The sequence below is a fragment of the Pyrus communis genome, chromosome 9, assembly GCF_041283825.1.
Source record: "Pyrus communis isolate YQ-2024b chromosome 9, ASM4128382v1, whole genome shotgun sequence".
Lineage (NCBI taxonomy): Eukaryota > Viridiplantae > Streptophyta > Magnoliopsida > Rosales > Rosaceae > Pyrus > Pyrus communis.
The window spans coordinates 28,593,537-28,617,714 of NC_142573.1; the positions used below are offsets into that span (position 1 = coordinate 28,593,537).

At 38.8% G+C, this 24,178-nt stretch overlaps 2 protein-coding genes, 1 long non-coding RNA gene and 1 pseudogene across 3 annotated transcripts; 3 read left to right on the forward strand and 1 right to left on the reverse strand.

Moving 5' to 3' along the window:
• Positions 1-16,723: 16,723 nt before the first annotated feature.
• Positions 16,724-17,722, forward strand: LOC137738687 (chitinase 10-like; annotated as a pseudogene).
• Positions 17,723-18,443: 721 nt separating this feature from the next.
• Positions 18,444-20,561, forward strand: LOC137739912 (protein WHAT'S THIS FACTOR 1 homolog, chloroplastic). Its single transcript, XM_068479659.2, has one exon. It carries the CDS (start codon positions 18,725-18,727, stop codon positions 20,288-20,290), a length of 1,566 nt encoding a protein of 521 aa, XP_068335760.2. The 5' UTR covers positions 18,444-18,724; the 3' UTR covers positions 20,291-20,561.
• An 856-nt stretch (positions 20,562-21,417) lies between these two features.
• On the reverse strand, positions 21,418-21,979 carry IAA30 (indole-3-acetic acid inducible 30). Its single transcript, XM_088700733.1, is given in 4 exon segments — positions 21,418-21,456; positions 21,584-21,693; positions 21,763-21,790; positions 21,792-21,979. Coding segments are annotated over 4 exon segments (345 nt in total). The 5' UTR covers positions 21,960-21,979.
• Positions 21,980-22,257: 278 nt separating this feature from the next.
• Positions 22,258-23,626, forward strand: LOC148694545 (uncharacterized). Its single transcript, XR_015966404.1, has 3 exons — positions 22,258-22,396; positions 22,496-22,591; positions 23,445-23,626. It is a non-coding gene; the product is annotated as an uncharacterized LOC148694545 (long non-coding RNA).
• The last annotated feature ends 552 nt before the right edge of the window (positions 23,627-24,178 follow it).

Sequence of the window (24,178 nt, forward strand, 5' to 3'; positions counted from 1 at the left end):
CTGTCGGTCCAGAAGTTTTCATGAACAGCACCCTTTTACTCTCTACACCCGATCATGGCTCGCATGTTCATGAAGATGACGCAGAAGAAGTGCCCAAAACGCCCCCCTGAACAAGCGTCGGGGTCAACCCGTTATCCAATTAGGCCTCAAGGTAAAAAGGCTTCAAAGAGAAAAGAGAGTGCTTCCAAGAATGATTATGCAAACTATATGGAAGAACTTGCTCACAAGGTGAATTGACTTTGGCACGGGAAATGGCGAAATTTGAGGTTGATAAGGCTAGAGAGGAGGCAAAAGTTGTAGCTGTTGAGAGAGCATTTCAAGCTAATGAGAGAGAAAGAGAGCTACTTAGGCAAGAAAGGGAACAGGTTAGAGAATAAAGAATAGCTCAACGAGATCGTGACATTATGAACACGCCTTTAGAAGGGAAGTTTCCAAATTATAAATATTTTTGGAAGTTGGAGAAAGCGGACGTAGTGTGACAGCCCGTTCCTAAAATTTTAAAACGTACGCGTGAAAAGACGATTTTGCCCCTAGTGTGATTTTTACGTTGTGTGGTTGTTTTGAGTTTGGTGTGGCTGGTTGTGGACCACACACACACTTTCCCATATTTTTCCCTCACCCTTTCCCCTATCCTTGCACCTGTCCCGTGCCATTTCCCTTCCCATTTTCATATCCCTTGTATGGACACACCCCAAAACCCTTGTAATCTTCACAGATCGAAGAAACAAAGTACATATCCATGCTCGTGAGGTCCGTAGGAGTTCAACCATACCCATTTCAGGTAAGGATACCTTCGTTTTCACGTCGAACTCGGGATACCCGATTTTTGGCACTATTCATGCACACGTAAATTCTTATGTTTTTGGAAATTTCAAGCTTGTAGGAAGCTTGGTGAGGTCCTTAGGAGGCTCGGGGTGGTTCCTTTGAAGGTTTTGGACGTCGAGATAGCGAGTTTCGAGGTTGGCCGGAGTTGGGGGTATTTTCCCGGTGAGATTTTGTGGATTTTAGCACTTGAAAGTGGTATGATTTTGTTCCTCTCGTTGTAAGCTTCAATTTGGTACCAATTTTATGAAATTTGGTTGAAAAATGAAGAAGATAGGACGATTTGAAGTTTTTCCCGATTTTCTGGCGCCGGCGACGGCGCCAGAGCCTCGCCGGAGAAGACGACGGAATATTCCGTCAGTTTGGACGGAATATTCCTAACACTGTTGACGGAATCCGTTAAAGTTAACGGAATATTCCTGACGGCGTTAACTGACGCCGTCAGCGTGCCAGGCACGTGCCTACGCGTGGCCGGCGCGTGTGGCCGTGCCTTGGCCGGCGCGTGGGGGCACGTGCGCGGTGAAAATTTTTTCTAAAAATATGGGGATGTTCCTGAGGTTGAGTAGATCACGTTGGTGTATTCATACACCCCATTTGAGCATTGTATGAGAAGTTATTTCTTAAGGTTGGTTATATGCTTTAAAATTAACGTTTTTATAGTTGTTTCGCATATAGGTGATACCTATCCCGAGGACGAGCGTGGTCACTTGAGGCAAGGGGGTTACGACCCTTCCACATACCAGTGAGTGGGCTTTTGGTTTTCCGTATATACCTATATACTTATACTTTTCCCAGAAATTGATTTAGAACGTTTATTCGTTTATATGCCATGCCTACAGTTTGCCGTTGTTTATGCATTATTAATTGTGTGTGTATATATATATATATATATATATATGTGTATGTTTGGTGCTGCGGACGCACAGGTAAGTGTCAGGTGAGTTGTGATTTATGTTTACATTCAGTAGTGATTTAAGATGCATAGAGAGCTCATAACCTGCACCCCCGGTGTTAGTGCTCCCGCCCAGAGTTGGGCACAGTCCTTCACGTGATGTTCACCTCCCGCACCACACGCTCAGCTTGGATCCAAGTTAGGTGCACAGTCCTATCGTACAGACCACTTTAGGTGGTTCTGACTCGTAGGTGACCCGCGATTATTCGCCCAGCCTTCACGTGATCGTAGCTCGTATATATATATATATATATATATATATATATATATATATATATATATATATATATATTACACCCAGGCCTGTCGTACAGACCACTTTAGGTGGTTCCGACTCGTGTGCAGGTCTAGTTAGTGAGACGGAGATTTGAGCTCTAGATTCAGCCATACAAGTCACATTAGGTGACTCCGGCTGACAGATTATATGATATTGATGCGATATTACCTGAGCTTTTGCATTTTACTTTGAGCTTTTGGCATAGCATATTCCTAAGCATGACTTGCATATATATGCTATTTTCTGGGAAGTATACAGGTTTTACGGCGATGGGTTAGAACTTATTTATTAAATGGTTTTCGAAAAGCTTTGTTTTTGCCCACTCACGCTTTTGTTTTGCGCCCCTCCAGGTTCTAGTTGGCTAGCACGTTTGGTGGCTTCCCTGAAGATTTTCCCGGCATATCTGACAGACCACCACCAGTGTAGGACCACCTTCGGGTGTGCTTTTGTTGTGTCGTTTTCTTCTGGACTGCATTAGGCTTTCATGCTCTGAACCTAGCGTTCACACTTACGCTTGCACTTGTTCATTATTACCTTGTGTAAAGCTAGTTTTTATTTATTCGTACTATTTATATTATTATTTTATTAGCTTCCGCACTGTGCACATGGTTACGTCACTTCCACGTGACGCCCAGCATGCCCTGATCTAGATCGGGGTGTGTCACGTAGTGCGAAGGAGGCGTGCAAAAGAAGCGAGAGCAAGAGGAGATGGTCCTAGTACGACAAAAGAAGATCATCCTAGCACCACAAATTGGTTAAGTGATGATGAATAGAGTATTTTTTGTAATCGGAGCCCATAATTTTCCAATCACTTTGGGTTGTAATTTATTATTTATTGAATAGAGTACCTTATGTTGTTTCCAATTTATTGAATTTAGTACTTTATTTAAAGTGAGAGTAAATTTATTTAATTTGGTAATTTATTTATACTGAGAGAATCTTTATGCAAATGACATAAACATACCAAATAATAAAAAACTCACTAAATGAACTATAAAAAAACACACCAAATAAAAACAAACACACTAAATGAACCTAAGTATCTTGAGCTTGTTTCAATTCCACTAGTACTCTATCAAGTCAATTTGCCAAGCATTGTGCATATATGGCCTTTGAAGTGCAGTATATCGTTGAATGAGCCTTTCATTGTAACGTCCATCCCTTTCTAATGGCTCGTGTTGCACGGGTTCTTCAGTGGCGTCATGAGCACAATATATTTGTGTTCTGGAATTGTTCATCTTGTCTGGCTCATATTCATCAATGGCATCATAATCGTACTCATCTTCCACAATCATGTTGTGAAGAATGATGCACGTCATGATGACGGATTGAAGCGACTCTACATCAAACATTTTGGCAGGACCTCTGACAATTGTCCAGCGAGCTTGGAGGATACCAAAACAACGCTCCACATCCTTCCTGCACCCCTCTTGACAGCTTGCAAAGTGTTTTTCCTTTGCACTTCGTGGACGTGGCACTATTTTGACAAATGATGACCACCTTGGGTAAATGTTGTTTGCTAGGTAGTATGGCCCGTCGTACTTATGTCCGTTGACCTAGTACGTGACTTTTGGTGCCTTTCCTTGCAGGACATCGTTGAACACTGGGGATTGGGCAAGGACATTGAGGTCATTTTGAGCTCCTGGAACCTCGAAAAATGCATGCCAAATTTATGTATCAAAAGATGCCACCGCCTCCAAAATGATACTTTTTGCTCTTTTCTGTCCCCATAAGCGCCTTGCCATGCACTTGGACAGTTTTTCCAGGTCTAGTGCATACAATCGATGCTTCTAATCATCCCAGGAAAACCTTGCATCTCGACCTTCTTCAGAAGCCTTTGAAAGTCCATGCCAGTAGGTTTCTAGAGGTACTCTGCGGTTTAGATAGATTCGATTGCTCCGCAAAACCTCATCAAGGACTCAAGAATGGTTGATTTCCCCATCCTCGCTATTGATAAGCTCATATTTATATATATTTTTTAATATCAAATTCACTTGTCTTTTCTTAGTTAGTTCCTTATATTTTTGAGTTATTTACTTTGTTTTTGTGTTTTGTAGGATTTGTCAAGCAAAGAAAAGAAAAATAGCACAAGTGGGATTTTAAGTAACAAATTCGTCAAAACTGCTTGTGCAAGTCAGCTGACTTTGGAAGCAAGTTGCGGACAGTTCAGAATGAATTAGAGAATGAACCTTATATGTTTGGAAATCTACGGATGTCTATTTTCTGGAGCATTTCGCGGATTGTTAATATCATTTTTCTAGAAGAAGTTATGGCCGTTTTAACACTGAAAGGTTCCCAAGAGGCTGAGCAGTTTGTAACTGACAAGAAAGCATTGAAAGCAATAAATCCAATAAATCTAGCAGCCAAAACTGATGCAATCAAGAAAAACCAGCTAACACCTATTCAAATATCAGAGGAAATGGAATTAAAGATGAGGATTAAGAGGGAGTAAATGGCATAAAGGCTACCCAAGGAGTTACAATTGTTTTACCTTTTCCTCTCACTTATTGTCATCACTAAATGGCTATTAGTGGGTGAGTTAAGGAGAAGAAAATGATGCAACAAGAATTGGTTTAAAAGTAGTGTTAGGGAAGGAAGGAAAGAGGAAGCCTTAGTCGATTTCTTTCGGTTCTATTTTCTCAAACTCATGTCTATCTTTTGTTTTAACTTAAGGATTGTGTAACTAAATTTTTAGTAGTTAGGGGCTGTTTGAAGCCCCGAATATGATTGCAAGTTTGTTATGACATTTCGTTTGAATTACTTTTATGAATGGATGAAAATTGGTTCACTACTTGTTTCATTGATGAATTCTTTATGTGTTTTCTATGGATGCATACTTAGTAAGCATATCTAGGATTCTAATGCTATGAATATGTGTGTGCCTGCCCTTGTCGAATGAGGACCTACATATGTTCTAGAGTAGTACTTGTTAATTGCAATTAACATGTGAACCAATTTCTAGGATAAGTAAGACAACATTAGTACTTACGATGCCTTGTGATGACTCAAACTCTTTTCGTTCTTAATGATTTCTACTTGTTAAATCTATGAACACGCCATTCTAGATTGCATGTTAAGGACTAAGTTAAGTTGAAAATGTCATTCTCTTAACATACCATATAAAAAAGAGTAATAGGTTGAGTTCTAACATTGAGCCAACTTGAGCATCTTCATCCAGATATAGAAGGAATTTGAATGAAACATAACATGTTTGTATGATTATTTGGTGGTGGATAACACTTCCCCTAACTCATTTGCTTAACTTGTGAACTACAATCTATTTTTACTACTTAAAATCTGTTTCTGTCCTGTTTTTGTTCAATTTAATTTAAATAGCAAATCAACTCCAAAAATCCCAAAAATTTGTATGAGTTTAGGTCTGTGAGTCTAGTGTTCTCATATAAAATTTCGTAGACTTTAGATAAGTGTAAGTCAGTCTAATAATTACTTTTCGGTGGCTGGTTAGTAGGGACATCAGCCCAGTTTTTGTGACATTTTAAGTAATTAGATAAAACAATCTTCTGCGGGAAAGACCCTTATTTTTATAAGCTACAATTGACAAATCTTAGTGTTAATAAGGAAAATCAATAGGACATTTGTGTGCTACTTTGTGGTGTGCTATTAATCCTATCAAATTTTTGGCACCGTTGCCGGGGATCGAACTCAGGTCACCCGCGTGACGGGCATGAATACTTATCACCAGATATGTCTACCCTTATACCTTAAACATTTTTCCTTACCCTTTCCAAGCTAGCTAGTGAGCAATGTGAGATTGTCTTATGAGAAATCTTTGTGAAGTACTTTGAAGGAGTTTGGCAAAAGAATAAGTGTGGGGGTATTTCATGTTTGTATTTAGTTATGTGAAAATTGGTTCAAAAAAAAAAATTGTATACAAAGCAAATAAAAAGGTTTTTAAGTTTCAGTTTAGGGGTGTGGTTGGAGGTATTAGTAGAGTGGTTGGAGAGCTTGAGTTCTTATAAATCTCAACAAGAGAATTGCTTGCAATGTAGCTTGGAAATTATGTTTACCTATACTTTCATTTCTATAACCCTCTCCCTAAGCCTCATTACAACCAATAAAAGTCCTCTTGATTTTAGTTTTGCAATTATGATTGTGGAGATAAGATCTTTATGCAAGCTTATGGTAGATCTTTCACATTTGATTATTTGAGCGAAACATGTTAAACTAAACATATGTGTGATTGAGTGTATGTCCCGTGAAAAGGTCACTAGTTTGCATGTGGTGTTTTAAAACAAAACTTGAAATTGCATTAGCATGGCTATTGTTAAACCCCACCCCCATTTTATTTAAAAATGGTTTTTTAGTTCTTAATTAGTGAGCCCAAAGGGTCCACCCCTTTATTTGTGTCCCCCACCCCGTGACCCTCTTCTTTCTCTCATTCCCTCTTTCTTCTCTCAACTCTCTCTGCACTCTCTCCTTCTACCCGAGCACCACACACACACATGCAGACCACCAACCCTTTTGTAGCCTCAATGAACCCATCACCCTCGAGACTCCCTCGTTAGGATCTTCAACACGTCGAAGTCTCTCTCTTCCTTTTACCACGGCAAGCACCGAGAGGGTGCAATGGTGAACTCCGTCAAACTCCACCATTTGTGAGTAGGTGAGGCTCAGAATCATCTTACCCTATCTTAATTTGGATGTTGGTACAAATTTATGAGTATGTATACCTGTTTTGGTGAATGTTGGACTTGAAATCAGTTTGGGTGTGTTAAACCAAGATTTCGCGCGGGTATCCGTGGCTTCCAGGCCATTTTCCAGCCAACTCCGGCCACGATGACAGGAACCAAGGGTATATTTCGATTCCTTACCTTCGAGGCTTCAATTTTGTATATTGAATGACATGTTTTGGTTGAGTTTTGAGCTCCATCGGAGCTTGGGAATTCTCCGGCATAAATCCGACCTTCTCCTTCCTTGGAATCTGACGACCCACCAAACCCAAGGCCTTTGGGCCTTTCCAGTCCAAGTCCCATAACCCTATTCAAATTTGTCTAACCTATTTATTTAAGTTAAGCCCAATAACCTTTTGGAGACCTAACCTATACTCTGGGTCCTATTAAACTTGGGCCTAAGCCCTTTTATTTCTAGTTAAGCCTGCGGGCCAAGTGTGTGTGTGCATGCGTATGCATGCTGTACATGTGTGTGTGTGTTTGTGAAGTGTGTGTGTATGTGTGTCCGTGTGAGTGTGTGCACGTGTGTGTGTGTTGTGCCGTGTGTGTGTATGTTTGTGTGGGTTTGGGTTTAAGCCCAAACCACCTCTTTTCACCCTAACCCTTTTTAACCTTAGGACCCGAAAGCCCAAAATCTCTCCTAGCCCAGTTTCGATGTTCCGAATCTGTTTTTGGTGTCCATTTCCTGGAATTCTATCGTTTGGGCATAGTTTGATAAATTGTACATTTTTGTGCTTAGGTGAACTTGCTAGTGGGGATTTCCTTAATCCTTTTCTACACAACTCTACTGCTACGGAGTATCTGTGAGTGGACCCCTTCTAAAATTACATTATTTCATAGTTTAATTGCATAAATGAATAGCATGCCTGACGAGTTTTATGAATTGATTTTATGTTAAGCATGTTTATGGAATATATTGTTTATCGTCTCATTTTTTGTGAGGAATTAAGTATTAGCCTACATTGAGCTATAGTTTGATACATCGTATTTTCTATAAAAACCATGAACTGATAGACTATCTGATGGATGACGATAGGATGCTAGAACATGTTTTAGAAACCCCTCTTTATAGTATAAACGAAGGATGACTTTATACTATGAAGTGGTTATTTTTGAAAGGCGTAACTATTTGTGCGTACCTAGTGGATACTATGTCGCCTGGGGCGAGGATCTGGTGTTGGCAGTTAGGCCAGGAGAAATAATCCCTAGTTACAGTCGGAGGGACACTGAGCAGGCATTGAGCCGGGAGTTGGTAATCTCTGGCTACGGGCACAGAGACCACGGTGCTGGCATAGGGCTGGAAGTTATATTTATTCAGTGATCTTACTAGCAGCACACTGCGCTTATGAGACGATCTGTGAGACGATTGATATTTTGATTTCCGCGATATGTCTTTTGAGACGTTTTTGGCATGCTAGGGTTTTCAGTAAACCTATCACTTATTATGTTAGTAGTTTTCTTTATATAAACTGTGGGGGTTAGTATCTTGATAACTGTTTTATTATTATTGTATATATGAACCTGGTCTACTCACCTTTGTTTTGCACCCCCATTCAGGTCGTAGAATCGAGGCATACAATCCCGGTATCAAGGCACTTCAGCATCGGCATCTTCGAGCCCTCTCGGTGTAGGACCCACTCATTTATTCATTCAATTTTATATTATTTCTTTTAGTGTTCTAATTAGCTGTATACTCTAAACACGTTCCTAAGTTGTTAATTCATTGTATTTCAATTCATAACCCTTATTTATTTCTCATTCTTAGCTTTTGTATCAATTAATGGCTTTCGTCACCATCGGGTGTCGGCCAGCACGTGTCTATCCTGGTATTCGAGCAATATCAGGGTCGGGGCATGTCAGCTATTGCACACATTACACTTCAAGGATGATTAAAAGGTCGTTGTTAACATTTGAATCAGGAAAATGAGCTTGGATTAACTTGTTTGGTGCTAGCTAAGGTTCTTGATGATTTGTTTCCTTGAATGAAATTCTATGAGGGTCACATAGGGGGAAGCTAATGTTTTTCATGTTGCTACTTTTTCATGTTTTCTTTGTTGTGCTCGAGGACTAGCAAAAGCTAAGTGTGGGGGACTATTATTGGCGTCGTGTCGCCGGGGATTGTTATTTCTAATTACTCATTTTTCTATTGTTTTCTTTTCTTGTCTAATTAGTGTTTTTGTTTTTATTTCAGGTACTTTTTGTAGTATATGCATACCCAAAGGTCCAAGAGGGTTGACCTAGCTTCCTATGATCGTGAGCTTGAACGAACACTTCAAAAGCTTCGAGAAATCAAAGTGGAAATTCAAAGTGCAAAGACCAAAAACGTGTACATGTTTAATCATCTTTGAAAAACCAAATGCACATAGCCTTGTTGATGTGAAACCAAAGCATAACTTAAAGCTTCGTATGTGAATATAGTAACCATATACAGCCTATGTCAGTTTTTGAGCCTATTGAATGTGTGTGCATTTTTCGTACACTCCTATTCTTTCATGTATGATGAACTTATGTGACTTACATCTCTATAACTTGCGTAACGATCTTTCAAAATGTTTGTCATTGATTGCATGAACTTGAAAAGGATAGAGGCATTAAGTTTATCACCATAGCCCAAATAAGCATGTTTCCTAAAGAAAAATGTCATTAGATTGCCAATTTAAGCCCTATATGTTGAGCCTTTTATTTCTTATCAGCTATCTCATTCACTTGGTCTGCAGATGCTCCATATGCAAGCATTCGCAAGGCAGCAATAATTTTTTGCTTATGAAGGAAACCTATATCACCAAAAGCATCATTCTTTTATACAAAGTAATAATCATGGTTGCAAACAGCAATCATGATTTTGTTGAACAAATGTCGTTCCATTCTAAAACGACATCTAAAGTACGTATCAGGGAATGCACTATTACAGACAAAATAATCATCCAAGAGTTTCATACCTCGTCGTTGCTTACTTCTACCAAGGTTTTCGGAACGGCTGGGTCTGCAGATCTGACCCACAGCTTGCATGACTCGACGGGAATGTGAGGCTCTACCCATTCTTACTTCGTCATCTGTCTTCTACGATCCTCATCCTCATCCTTCTCATTTTGGGCCACCTGGAGATTAAACATTCCTTCTGATTGGTTAAACAATTCTTCCTCTTGCTGATCGATTTCCCACATCATCCTTGAAGAAGAGGACATTGTAAGAAGGAAGCATAAATTGTGAATAATGATATAGATTTTGATTTTGGTGAAGAAGGAAGCAGAAACTATGAATAATGATAGAAATCTTCTGAAAATTGATGTGAGATTTCTGAGGATGAATGGTGGATTATATGGAAGATTCAGAAAGGATTACGTTGTAGATAATGCCACGTGGCATGCCATCATTCGTTAAAAATCTAATCGAAATCTATCCTCAAATATTGTAAACAGATTGTGACACGTGGCGCGATGTGATTGGTTAAAAATCTTATTAGAAATCTATCTTCAACGATTCTGAAAAGGTAATGACACGTGACACGACGACATTGGATAAAAATTTTATCGAAATCCATCACCAATAATTGTCTTTTCGGATAATGACACATGGCGCAACGAGAACAATTAAAAATCTTATCCGAAATTACAAATTAAATTATTTTGTATTATTTTATAAATAAAAAAATTACTAATATTTTATAAATAAAAAAATTACTAATATTTTATTACCTATTGTGAGGGTTATTCGGTGTAGGGATGGAGATGCAAAAAGGCAGTTACTGTTCATTAAGAGCAGTTACTGTTCACTGGGTGGATTAAATAGTGAATCATTAAGAGCAGTTACTGTTCATTAAGAGCAATTACTGTTCACTGGGTGGATTAAATAGTGAATAGTTTGAAAGGGCATTTCCCACGGTGGAACTACTCTTAGAATAAGTGATGGATTTCACTGGATTATGTAGGCTTTTATGAAAGAGAATTTTAACGAAAAGCTCTCGGTACTATTCATTTTACCCTTTATTTTGTCCTTATCGTTAAAACTCAAAGTTTTTAAGCCCTTTTTATTAGTTTTCATTTTATAAAATCTATATGGATTTTAAAAAAATTGAGAAGATTCATATAACGGATTCTTATGAATTTTGATATATTTTGCAGTGTTGAATCTTAATCGTCAAATAAATCAAATGGTGAAAAATGTATCATAAATATAATCAAATGAAGTTGTTCATACTTTGGAGCTACACCTTGGAGCCGAAAAAAGAGTCAAGATTATCAATTTATCACATAAACCCAACTCCTTACAGATCCCCAGTTGCACCTCTTTCCAATCCTACTTCCTCTCCCACTTTATTTTTATCCCTTTCGTTGTCACCTGTATGTATTCAAGTATATCAATGCTTGATTTTTATACAGGAGTACTTTTAATATTAAGCAGACATGCTCTCAAAATCCCCTCTTGATCAATCTATTAGACACCTAGGTATCATAGTCTGGAGAAACCTTTCATCTTCATCTACGCCTAGAATACTTAGCAGTCCATCAAAATATGAATCTACAACGATAACTCAATTTTCGCTTTCTTCGAAAATTTATATTATAATAGCATTGATACACCAGTATTCAATTGAATTATCGTTTCTGTTCATCCTGACCATTTCTAAAAAAGTGTAACTGCAGTACGACGAATATACCATTAGACCTTTCCTGACTTTCTCTTTCACTTTTGATATTATTATGTTGGGTAAATTACACAAAACTACATCAACTATAGGTTGTATCACAATCTCATACCTCATGTTTTAAAAGTTATAATGTCATACCTCATCTTACAAATTTGTTTCAATGTCAGACCTCCGTTAGTTTTTTTGTCAATTTTTCTCTTAAATGTTGACATGGCTTGAAGTGGGACCCACTCCCTTGTCCAATTGGATTAAAAAATTAATTAAATAGTAAAATTTAAAAACAAATTCATTTAAATATTTTTGTAAAAGAATGTGAGACCCACATTCTCTTTTCCCTTCCGTCTGTCCCCCTCCCTCCACCACCCAAATCAACATGAATGTGACCTGCAAACTCAAACCCAGATCAACAGTTATAATCTTCCCCAACCCACCACCCAAAACATTTAGAAAAACAAAACAAACTCACATTTTACAACAAACTCCACTTGACCCACCACGTGAAAACCATTAAAATCTAGAAAATCTTCAAATAACGAATCAAAGAATATAAATTTAAATTTACAACTCAATAAGATTAGAGTTCATCGTAGATTCAAAATTACTTCTCTTCATCACGTTATCGGAGTATATTGAGAGCTCGACGAAGAGTAGGATTTTGAGATCTAGTAGGGTCAGTTGGCGATGGTGGTTTTCTCATCGATGGTGCCTGTGGAGGTGGTAACTGAAACTCAATTCTTTCCTCTCTTCCGATTCGAATTCTGGGTTCTTCTGCCTTCAAATTTGTTTGAACGCCTTTCTGGTGAAGGGATGAGGGATGGGGGATGGGGGGAAGGAGGGTGAGGATGGATGTTCGAATGCCTTCCTGACATAAAAATCTCAGAAATTCCACGGTTCGATCCACAATGAACGGCGGTAAACAACGTGAAATATGGGTGGGTCTTGTTCGTGTCACTGAGAACAGTGGAACATTGGTGGTGGCAACAGTGCTTGTCGCCGAAGTTTGCTATAAAGTCACCTTGGAAGCTCGCCCAGGAAACGAGTCGGGGCAGATGGAAGGGAAAAGAAGGAAGGTTGTGGAGACGGGAAGAGTGAGGGTGATGGGTTGGTAGGGTGGGTCCACAATTTTTTACAAAAATATTTAATTAATTTTATCTTTAATTTATTAATATTTAATTAATATTTTTATCCAAATGGACAAGGGAGTGGATCCCATTACAAGCCACATCAGTATTTAACAGAAAAATTAACAGACAAACTGACAAAGGTCTAACATTGCAACAAATTCGTAAGATGAGGTATGACATTGTAATTTTTAAAACATGAGGTATGAGATTGTGATTCGACCCATAGTTGAGGTAGTTTTGTGTAATTTATCTTATTATTTTGTAGTCAAACTTGGTAAGAATATCATTTTTGTTAGGGAAATTTTATTTGAACCCATATAACCTATCTCTACATCCAGCTTACTCTTTACACCCATATTATTTTTTATCAAACTATTAATCTCTCTTTAAACCCAAATTTACTATCAATACTACCCTCAAAAGTCAATTCAATATGCAAATTTAGACACCCATGTTTTCGCATTAGAAGCTACCCGGATCACTCTCATGAAGATCCATGTCAATTAAATCCACTAATCTAATTAAACACAGTTGCCATGAGACTATGAGAGTCAAACCAAATTAATCAAACCCTAGTTAGTTTAACAAATGCATGCATATTTTGCAAGCCGACTTGCAGTACTGGGAATAATAGCTAGCAAGCATGCACGGAAGTTAGAAACTAAGAAGTGGAAACTCTTTTAGAATATATAAAATAAAATAATAATAAGATCAAGGGACTAATTATAAACACTCAACAGTGCACAAACAAAATGAAACGAAGTGCAATGATTATCATGTCCTCACATGTTTGCAGTGCATCTACATAGCAAGACTACTAATTAAACATGAGTAACATCTGAACGTGTTAATTAAAGAATTAAAAGAACTTTAATTACTTAATAAGAATGGATAGTTAAAATTGCAGAAAAACACTTTATTTAGAACTAGGTGTTGATCTTGACCAGCTGCTGCTTATTGCTTTGGTAGTAGTTGTAACATCTCACATCACCCAGGGGAGTGGATCCTGTAAGCCTTATATGTATATTCTCATCTCTACCTAGCATGAGGCCTTTTGGGAGCTCATTGGCTTCGGAGTTCATCGGAACTCCAAAGTTAAACGAGTTCGCGCGAGAGCAATCCCAAGATGGGTGACCCATAGGGAAGTTCTCGTGTGAATTCCTAGAAACAAAACAGTGAGGGCGTGGTCGGGGCCGGACAATATCGTGCTACGGTGCCAGGTAGAGATGAGAATATACATATAAGGCTTACAGGATCTACTCCCCATGGTGATGTAGGATGTTACAATTCACCCCCCTTAGGGGCCCAACGCCCTCGTCGACACACTTCCGGCCATGGATTGTCTCTAATACCAAATTGTCACATCCCAACCCGGGCCCCCCACATCATGGGCTCGACTCCACCGTAGCACGATATTGTCCACTTTGGGCCCCGACCACGCCCTCATAGTTTTGTTTCTGGGAACTCACACGAGAAGTTCCCAGTGGGCCACCCATCCTAGGATTGCTCTCGCGCAAACTCACTTAACTTCGGAGTTCCTACGGAACCCGAAGCTAGTGAGCTCCCAAAAGACCTCGTGCTAGGTAGAGATGAGAATATATATATATATATATATATATATATATATATATATATATATAAGGCTTACATGATCCACTCCCCTGAGCGATGTGGGATGTTACATAGTAACCGCGTATCTCTATGGAGATCTTGATACGAAAATTTATATTAAAGTTCCCAAAGGACTTACATTGACTGGTTCAAATATTTCCAAACTCCAGAACATGCTCTCAATTCAGCTAAGGATTTGAAAAAAAAACTGCAAAATTTGATTGTGTAAAATTACATTTCTGGCCTATATTTCTTATTCATGTTATGTTTTAACTAGAAGGTTAAACTGATAATTTCATAAAGTTTTGGTTGACAATAAGTGTTTTATTAATTAGTTGAAATTAGTAGAGATTAAAATTAAAATTAAAAACAAAAACAAAAACATAAAAAACCTCATTAGCCCTCTTCACCTATCCCCAAAATCCCATCTCCCTCCTATTCCCAGAATCCCATCTCTTTCATCCCCTTTCACCGCCACTAACTTTACTCGTCTTCTTGCTCCAATTCATCCCACCGCCACCATCTTCCGCCACACCCGCATCTCGTTTGCAACCAATCACAAACCTGCATCTCCTCCACAATGGGGACCCGATATGGGCGATGATGCAGAAGTTCCTGATATGCTTAATGTGGGTGATGATGGGCTCTTGGGAATGGGTTGGGTGCCGGTGGATTGGGTAGAAGACTTGCTGGAAGCTGTGACGGTGAAAGGTTTTGGAGAAATGAAAAAGGGTTTTGGAGTGAGAGCAGAGGCAGGTGGTGGTTCAGGGGGGGGGGGGCGGGGGTGTTGGGGGTAGTGACTGTGGCAAGTTGTGGGAACACAAATCTCAGCGAATTGACAACGGGATGGACGAAATCCCAACGAATCGAGCCAGGAACAAATCCGGATCAGTGAGAGAGAATGGAACACGGGACCCCGATTAAGTTTGATTTTATGTCCTCCTACTCCTAGACGAAAAAATCAGCAAAGGTAGAAGAAGCCGTCTTCACCTGAATTATGAAGGTGAGGGTGGTGTGGGAGCAGAGAGAGCTGGAATCGCTAGTTTTGGAGGACAGGGAAGGAGAATGCACAGTGGTGATGAGATGAGTTGCTAAGCTTAGTGGTAGGACACGATTCATTAAGTTTAATTTTAATTGTTAAATAAAAAATTCTTAATTTTTTTTAATTCTAATTGGCAAAAGAATGGGCCCTACTCTTGCTACGTCATCATTTAACAGCCAAATTGACATAAAATTTAATGGAGGTCTAACATTGTAACCAATTTATAAGTTGATGTATGACATTGCAATGTTTAAAACATGAGGTATGAGATTGTGATTCGACTCATAGGTAAGGTAGTTTTGTGTAATATGCAGAGAGAGTGCTGACGCTTCTAATTAGGTCGGTCAAACAAGTCGCGTTTTTTTGTTTGTGTCATATTTGTTATCATAACGGGTTGTGTTGTGTCAAACTCGTTATTATAACGAATTCCTAATAGGTGATCTGATAACGATTCGATTCATTAGCGGGTCGTGTTGTTTCGTCTCAGGTTAACACGTCATGTAAAAAATTGCCATGACTAGTGTTTAGAACTAACAAATGATTTCTAATCGGGGTTTTTAATGCATGACCCAATAATGAACCGAATTGTTTCAAATTCTTAACTGATGTCCTAATAAAAACCCAACTCGTTAACATGGTCTTAACGGATGACCCAATTACAATCTAACTTGTAATATATGAACCCAAAGCCTGCTATTTTTGTATTATTTCATATTGAGTTAATAAGTCGTACACAAATTATCAAAAGGACTTCCAATTGAGAAGTGGCTGTATTATTGTCAACCATGCCAATATACCAGGCGAACAAAGAAATATTCCTGCCCGTTAACAGTTAACTAGGCCTAGGCCATCATGTGAGACTTAATTTTTGACCTCTGAGTTTACTTGTCCTTTGCTTAAATGTAATCCCACCGCATACCCAACAGGATCCTCCGGATCTTTTTGGTGATGATCCTAAGAATTCGTAAATTGTATCCGTCAATCGTATATCGTGCGGTCAGTTTTTGTCAAGCATTGTTTGTGTTTAATTTTAAATAAAAATATTTAAAATGTTTTTTGGCCGTACAATGTACAATGAATGGACACGATTCATGGATTTCTGCGATCCTCACAAAGAGGATATGGATTCCATACCCAACAGGATCCTCTCCGGATCCTTTTGATGAGGATCCGAATTCACTACATACCATTGACTCTTTCCTCTTCTTCCTTCATTGCCTTTCCATTACAAAATTCAAAAATGAAATTACAATTGTAAGAGTAATGCTAGGGAGACTAAATTTTATAAACTAAATGACATAGAAGTTAGTAATTGAATTATTACTTAATCGTTGATAAATGTACTTATTCTCAATTGATGACATCTCGTTTGATTTTGATTTACTAATTTAGTCTACAACTACTAACATTACTGTAATAATAATATGGCCAGGCCGGCACATTAATTCATATTATATAAAAAGGCCTAGTTTGCTCATCTTCTATACATTATATGTATGTACTCAAGCAAATTCACAGGGACATGCACCTGCACCTAAATCCTCAAGTCCTCATCCATGGCACTACTCTCCTTCGACTTACCCTCTTCCTTCTTCCTCGTCTCATTCGCCTTCTTTTGCATTGTCATCAAATTTCATCACTTGTTTCTGCACAAGGACAACACCGCATGCCCTGCCAAAGACTTCTGTACCTACGGCTCTTTCATCAAAGCCTCCAAATCCTTCCCCGGATTTGGCACCACCGGAAGTTTAACCACGCGCAAGCGTGAGATTGCCGCCTTTCTTGCTCAGATCTCTCACGAGACAACAGGTGGGTGGGCTACTGCCCCTGATGGACCATATGCATGGGGACTGTGCTTCAAAGAGGAAGTCAGTCCCCAGAGCTACTAATGTGACTCGACCAACAAGGAATGGCCTTGCTCTCCGGGCAAGTCCTACAAGGGAAGAGGCCCAATTCAACTATCTTGGTAAGTTAACTTGATTCATCACATTCACAGTTATATATATATATATATATATATATATATATATATATATATAAATATACAGTTACCTGCGGACAATTGTTAGTTTATATTGGCAGACAATGAACGTCATAGTCCAAATCCTCTAGTAATAAATTGGTTACGATTCTGTATCGACATGTATATATTATAACGTTTTGACAAGTTGAAAATTTTAAAATTAATCTAACTTGGTAATTGATTAGGAACTATAATTATGGACCTGCTGGTAAGGCGTTGGGGTTTGATGGGCTGAGGAATCCTGAAGTAGTGGCAAACAATTCGATGATAGCGCTGAAAACGGCTTTATGGTTCTGGATGACAGAGCAAAAGCCGAAGCCTTCTTCTCATGACGTCATTGTTGGACTGTATGTACCCACAGAAGCTGACGTTGCGGCCAACCGGACTGTTGGATTTGGGCTGGTGACTAATTAACATCAACGGTGGACTAGAGTGTGGAATACCCAACGATGCACGAGTGAATGATCGGATTGGTTATTTCAACAGATATGGTGGACTGCTTAATGTCGGTACTGGACTTAACTTAGACTGAAAATTTAAAGTCCTTTTAATTAACTGTATTTGGAATTTTCTTAGGACTGCTTAGTATCTTAGCCTGATGGATTTCTCTCCTCTACTTTATTTCTCTGTGAATCTATTTCAGATTCGATGAAATTAAAATACGGTGTAATTAATCCCTCAATAATGGAGTGTAATTATAAAAAGAAGGATACCAATTTCTTTGGCGGATGCTATGCGTCCAACAGCATACTCGTATTGCAGCAGCAGGGCACATAAAACATGTCTGACATATCTCCATGCCCATGCAAAATATAGTCCAATGACGCTAACAATTAAGAAATGGTAAGACTTATAAATAGATAGGAAGAAACTGGATGGGGATTTGAACATGACATTAAGCGAGGGTGTTCCTTATCAAATTACACCAATTGCTAGTTTGAATTGATCTGATATCATAGGTTGAGAATGGCAGCAAAATTGGCAAGTAATCAAGGAAGGGTCGTGACAAGCTAATGACTGGCGAGAGTTGTGACCAGATTATCACTAACCATGTTTAGCAAGCACCAGAGAGTCAGTAAATCAACTGAAAATGTCATCAACTAGTGATAATAATATTGACGGGAGGGGGAAAGAGCCAAAAGCCGCAAAGCAAAACGGCACTTACCTAAGTTGATGTGGAAACCTGAGAGCCGTTCGATTGTGTGAATGGCTAAAATTTGCTTACAAGTGCAGAGCTCTCAATCACTGTATTGTTACAATTGTACCCCTCCCTCCCTCCCTCCCTCCCTTATCCGAGCTCGTCTCTGCTTTAGTTTTACTCCAGACTAAACCGCCGCATGCGCAGCCTTGCCCTCTGCTCTCCTCTCTATCTTGTTCACTTCGTCTCCAAATTATCCAGTTATATCCAGGTGAGTCACTTCACTGTAAAATTAATAGCTTCATCTTCTTAATCTCTGGATTATGTTATGTTTTCTCTTGTAATCATCAATCAAAATCAATCTTGTGAGTAATATTATACTAGAGAGCTCAACAAATGATGGAACTTAAGCTGTTTCCTTCTTCCACCAAGTCCCTTTCTTTGCCCTTGTTTCTCTCCTCCTCCTCTTGCACCAAATCTCCTTTTCTTCTCAAACCCAAGCAATCTCTCAAAACCCCCCATTTCTCGCTCTCCCAAAAATCCCAGTTCTGGGGAAATGGTTTAGTTTTACACGAGAGAGATGCTGCTTGGGGTAACCTCGCCAAAACCACCCATGTCCCATTTGGCCCAATATGTGCTGCTGCTGTCAAGAGAAGGAAAGAGCTTCCCTTTGACAACGTCATTCAAAAGGATAAGAAGCTGAAGCTGGTTCTCAAGATACGCAAGATTTTAGTCAGCCAACCTGATAGAGTTATGTCGCTTAGAGAGTTAGGTAGGTACAGGAGAGAATTGGGTCTGCAGAAAAAGCGCCGTTTCATTGCCCTTTTAAAGAAATTCCCAGCCGTGTTTGAGATTGTTGAAGAAGGGGTTTATTCCTTGCAATTTAAACTGACTCCCGAAGCCGAAAGGCTTTATTTTGAGGAGTTGAAGGTTAGGAATGAGATGGAAGACCTGCTGGTGGTCAGGTTGAGGAAATTGTTGATGATGTCGTTGGATAAGCGGATTCTGTTGGAAAAGATTGCCCATTTGAGAAATGATTTAGGGCTTCCCCAGGAGTTTCGTGACACTATTTGTCACCGGTACCCACAGTTCTTTAAAGTAGTTGCAACTGCGAGAGGTCCGGCATTAGAATTAACTCATTGGGACCCTGAACTTGCAGTCTCAGCAGCTGAGTTGTCTGAAGAGGAAAACCGGGTTAGAGAGATAGAAGAGAAGGATTTGATTATAGATAGGCCTATCAAGTTCAATAGACTAAAGCTGCCAAAGGGCCTCAATCTTTCAAAGGGTGAGATGAGGAGGATATGCCTGTTTAGAGACATACCTTATATATCCCCATACTCTGATTTCTCGGGACTGAGATCAGGTACTATTGAGAAAGAGAAACATGCTTGTGCGGTTGTTCATGAGATTTTGAGTCTTACTGTGGAGAAGAGAACTCTTGTGGATCACCTTACTCATTTTCGAGAAGAGTTTAAGTTCTCTCAACAGGTGAGGGGTATGCTGATTAGGCACCCCGATATGTTTTATGTGTCCTTGAAAGGAGATAGAGATTCAGTTTTCCTTAGGGAAGCATATCGTGATTCTCAATTGATAGACAAGGATCGTTTGTTGATCATAAAGGAGAAGCTTCGATCTATTATTTCTGTTCCTCGGTTTCCTAGACGGGGTGCTCCCAGAACTGGGGCAGATGGTGCAGAAGAAAGTGATGAGGCAAAAGATGGAACTCTTGAGGAAGGAGAGGAGTGGTCCGGGGATGATGATGATGAAGATGATGACGAAGATGATGATGAAGATGATTGGAGTGATGAAGATGATGATACACCCCCAGATTTTGAGGAAGATGGCAAAGCACCGACTATTGGAGTGAGCAAACCAGTCAAACAGGAGGGCAGTTTGAGAGAGAATAATGGAAAAGTGCTTGTTCCATTGTTGCCAGATGGTCAACCAAGGGAGCGCTGGTAAATGAATGAATCTGTGGACTCCGGTCTCAAATATATCCTGATAGGGTTCGTTATTTGTTTTTGGCCTGAAATACTATATATGTTTGATCCTGCTCAAAGGAGAACGCCAGGCCTCTACCAATTTTCCTCTTACTCGAGGTTCAGAGAAGTTTTCTGTGGGAGACAAAGGCATCAACTTCAAGTGTTATATTCCTCTACTGCCTTCTGTAACAGAATCATATTATTTTTGTACTCTTTGGTTAAGATAAATGAATATTTTGTGGGAATGAAAAGTATCAGCCTGTTTCATATGATTTTTCGTGCATCTTAGTAACCTGGGTGATGTTGATCTGTTTAGCCGTTTTTCCGGATCTTCATCATACCACCGTTACTGCAATTCCTTACTTAAGGATTCAGAAACTACCGAATCTACCTGGTAAGGATCAAAAGGAACATCAGGTGAGAAACAGTTTTTTTTTTTTTTTTTTTTTTTTTCTTTTTTTTTTAATAACCCTGATGACAATGATAACAAGTATAACAACCATGCTAAAGAAAGATTGATCGTAAACAGGGAGGGATACCTGAGTTTGGTAAGTTGTGAATAATTTTGCATCTGCCTTTATCTGTAAGTTGTCCTCATTTTTAGGTAGCTGCTTCTGCAAATATGCCACTGATGAGACTATTACTTACTGATTAAAAGTGTGCCTAACTGCATATATAAGCACATATTGTTTTTATAGGATTTATCAGCTTGCTGAAGAGTCTTCTTGTATTTTTTGTTGCGTGCCTCATACCGTACCACTCCCAGGTCTAGTTTTGCTCAGACTACAGTTCTTCTGTACTTGTGAAACATCATTATCATACACAATCTCTCTCTCGTCAAGGATGAAATTTGATAAACGATAGATGCATGCGGGTGTGGTTGACTGCTCGTAGCATTTCACTATAACAAATAGAGAGGCCACACTTGGCCTCAAAAACGCACATTCTAAGGCCCAGCACCATCCCAACACCCTACCAGTAACTCCATTGTCACTCCTGCACTTAGCTTCCCACCCTATTTTCAAAACTACAGGCTACACTGGCTCTAAAGTTTGTTCTTGTAGGTAAGATTAAGATAGACTATTTGAAAATCATCATGGAAAAGTCCTAGTGATCTTCAATCTTTTCGCTGCGGACAAGAACATCCTGCAAGCATAAAATTGATGTAGAATTAAATTAAGCACAAGGACAGGAAATATTGTGACTGAAAACTATGTGGGAGTTAGGAAGCGATTAAGAATATGGATTGAGATAATGAATTGATGAAATAGACTTGCTTCCAAGGAACATCACCAACTATGAGCCAATCCCCTTCCTCGTCCTCATATGTCAAAACATGAAGTTCGTAATGACCAGAGTGCACTCTGTCCACATCATCTCCCCCTGTTATTGTTATTTTTTGTTATACAATATGTATATATAAGTAGAATGAAGTTAGAGGTAGGTAAGTACAGAGAATGTTGGTGTTGAACATATGTTGGGAGTGTCCATATCGTGTCATGAAAGCCATGATGGGCTAATAGGTCCAGCTTTCTTCCAATGGCATGCCCTTCCATGTAAACCTTGACATACAGTCTTCTTCTTGTGTTCCTGCTGCTGCTGCTGTTCTCAATATCATTGTAATCATCATCTGCAGTCGCTGCATTCATCTTCTGAATAACTGGCTTAATTAAATTCTTGTCCGATGCTCTCCCCCTAATATTATTACATAGAAGGCCAGGGACAGCGGCTACTAATTAATATTAGTTAGTAATATGGAATGGAATGGACTTAGTAATATGCAACTTGCGGCAGACTCAGACAAAGGGCTTGTGTTGGCTTGTATTGTACTTGTTGAGAGGCTGCAGAGGGTGATAAGCTAAGCCCATGCTTAAGTTCTGTGGTGAGATCTCTCTTCAACTGTTTTAACTGTTTTGACAACCGTGAGTGGTAGTGTGACAAGGAGGACGACGATGAAGAACAAGTAGTGCTTGTAGTTAGTTATAGGTGTGCTGCTGCTGCCTCTGCTCATCGCTTTTAGCAAAATCATTGATGAAGCCGCAGCATCGTCATTGCCATTGCCCTTGCTCTTGCCCACCAACTTTGTGTATGTTTATATGTATGGTTTTTATGGATTGAATTTTGGAGGGACAAAGAATATTTATCAAAATCTAAATGTGGATATGTTTTCTATGATTTGATACAGTGACACTACTAGGTAGGTGTGGAGTGTCGACCCGAGAACTCGGATGCTCTCAGCCCAGCCGACAACTAGTACACGTTTCAAAATCCGCTTTATTAGGTATGTAATGTATCAAAATAATTACATCTCAACTTGATGAATGCACATGCAATGTTGAACATGCATGTGAATATATTATATGTATATTAAATATGCAGAAGAACAAACAAAAAGTTGTATTTTTAATCTTTACCTTTTATGTATCCAGTTCACAGCTTTGAGGTGAAAACTAGAAACATCTTTCTCGCTATACAAATCATTACATATGGAGTTGTTTCATTTAATAATCCGCAACAAACTCAAACATGCAACACTATTTTTGATTTGTGCGTGGTTGGCTTTAAATGTTCTCATTGTTACATTATTGTTACAAGTATATTTCTTTCCTTAATTAAGAAATATAAAGTAATTATTGAACAGTATTTTGGATGTACATACTTAACCAACGAATTAGCGATGATTATGGGGATGGACTCTCAATCAATAAGAGCTCTGGTATCAAATTCACTAATATTGGTTAACTAGTAGATTTGAATATATACTTTAAGCTGCTATTGACACTCTAAACAATCTTTGAAATGAAATTGAAGCATTTAAGAGTTAATCACCTTTGTCATCGCATTATAGGACGTAGGAATCGTAGTCACACTATTCACACTAGGAATTAGGGAAAGAATGGGACAAAGAGAAGACACTAATTACTAGTATTAGCTATACTGCTATAGTGCAGTCAAATTCAAATTCTTCTTGCTTTGAATAAATTAAATTTGCAGCTTCTCCATTATATTTATATTCCCCCTGCATAAACTGTGTAATCATGATTCATGTGTTAGATTTCGTGCACCACTTCCACTTTTACTTTTGCCAAATTAATTTTCACCGTCTTTTTTGTTGATATGTTGGGTTGCATTAGATTTTCCATGTTTGTATCTCGACCGAGACCGATGCCGATGCCGAAAGGCCCAGAGAGGAAGGGAACATGAATATCTTTCTTTCTTAATTCTTACAGACCTAAACAAGAATTGACGAATTAGAAAACAAGGGAAAAGGGAAAAGGGAAAAAGTGCATTTTCATGCTCCCCACTACCCCAACCCATGCCATCATAATAACAAGAAGGTATCGTTGCATCAATTTAATTTCTTTCTTCTTTTGTATATAAAAAAATATACAAATACATATATTATGAATTACCTGAGTTACAGCAACTTTATAATTTGCTACATCAATTAATAATTTATTATTTTTTAAACACAATGTTTGTTAAATTAATATTTTAAAAATAAAATATAATACATTGAATGGTGTTTTGCCAACTCCTTGATCTCAACTAGAAGAAGTGCTTCCGCACAATAGGAAGGTCATTGCAAAGTATTTCAAACCAATCAAACATTGCTACGTGAAAGTTATAGTGCAAGACAATACAAGATAGTTTTAAGATACCGTCACAACGACATCTCAAAATAAGTTTGTCTCCTCAAGTATGCACACGCTGCAAAGGTGCCTAAAGCTAATGACAATAAGAACTTTAGTGTGATGGTACACCTTCACCTTGGAGGCGCCTGATGTTTAAAGGGAAGTGGAATACCCATCGATAAACTATGGCCAATCGTCCCCCTTCTCTAAGCCTCGTCATCAACCCAAAGAAA

What these genes read in the sequence shown, in the direction of transcription:
- LOC137739912 (XM_068479659.2), top strand. Translation starts at nt 18,725, where the DNA reads ATGATGGAACTTAAGCTGTTTCCTTCTTCCACCAAGTCCCTTTCTTTG.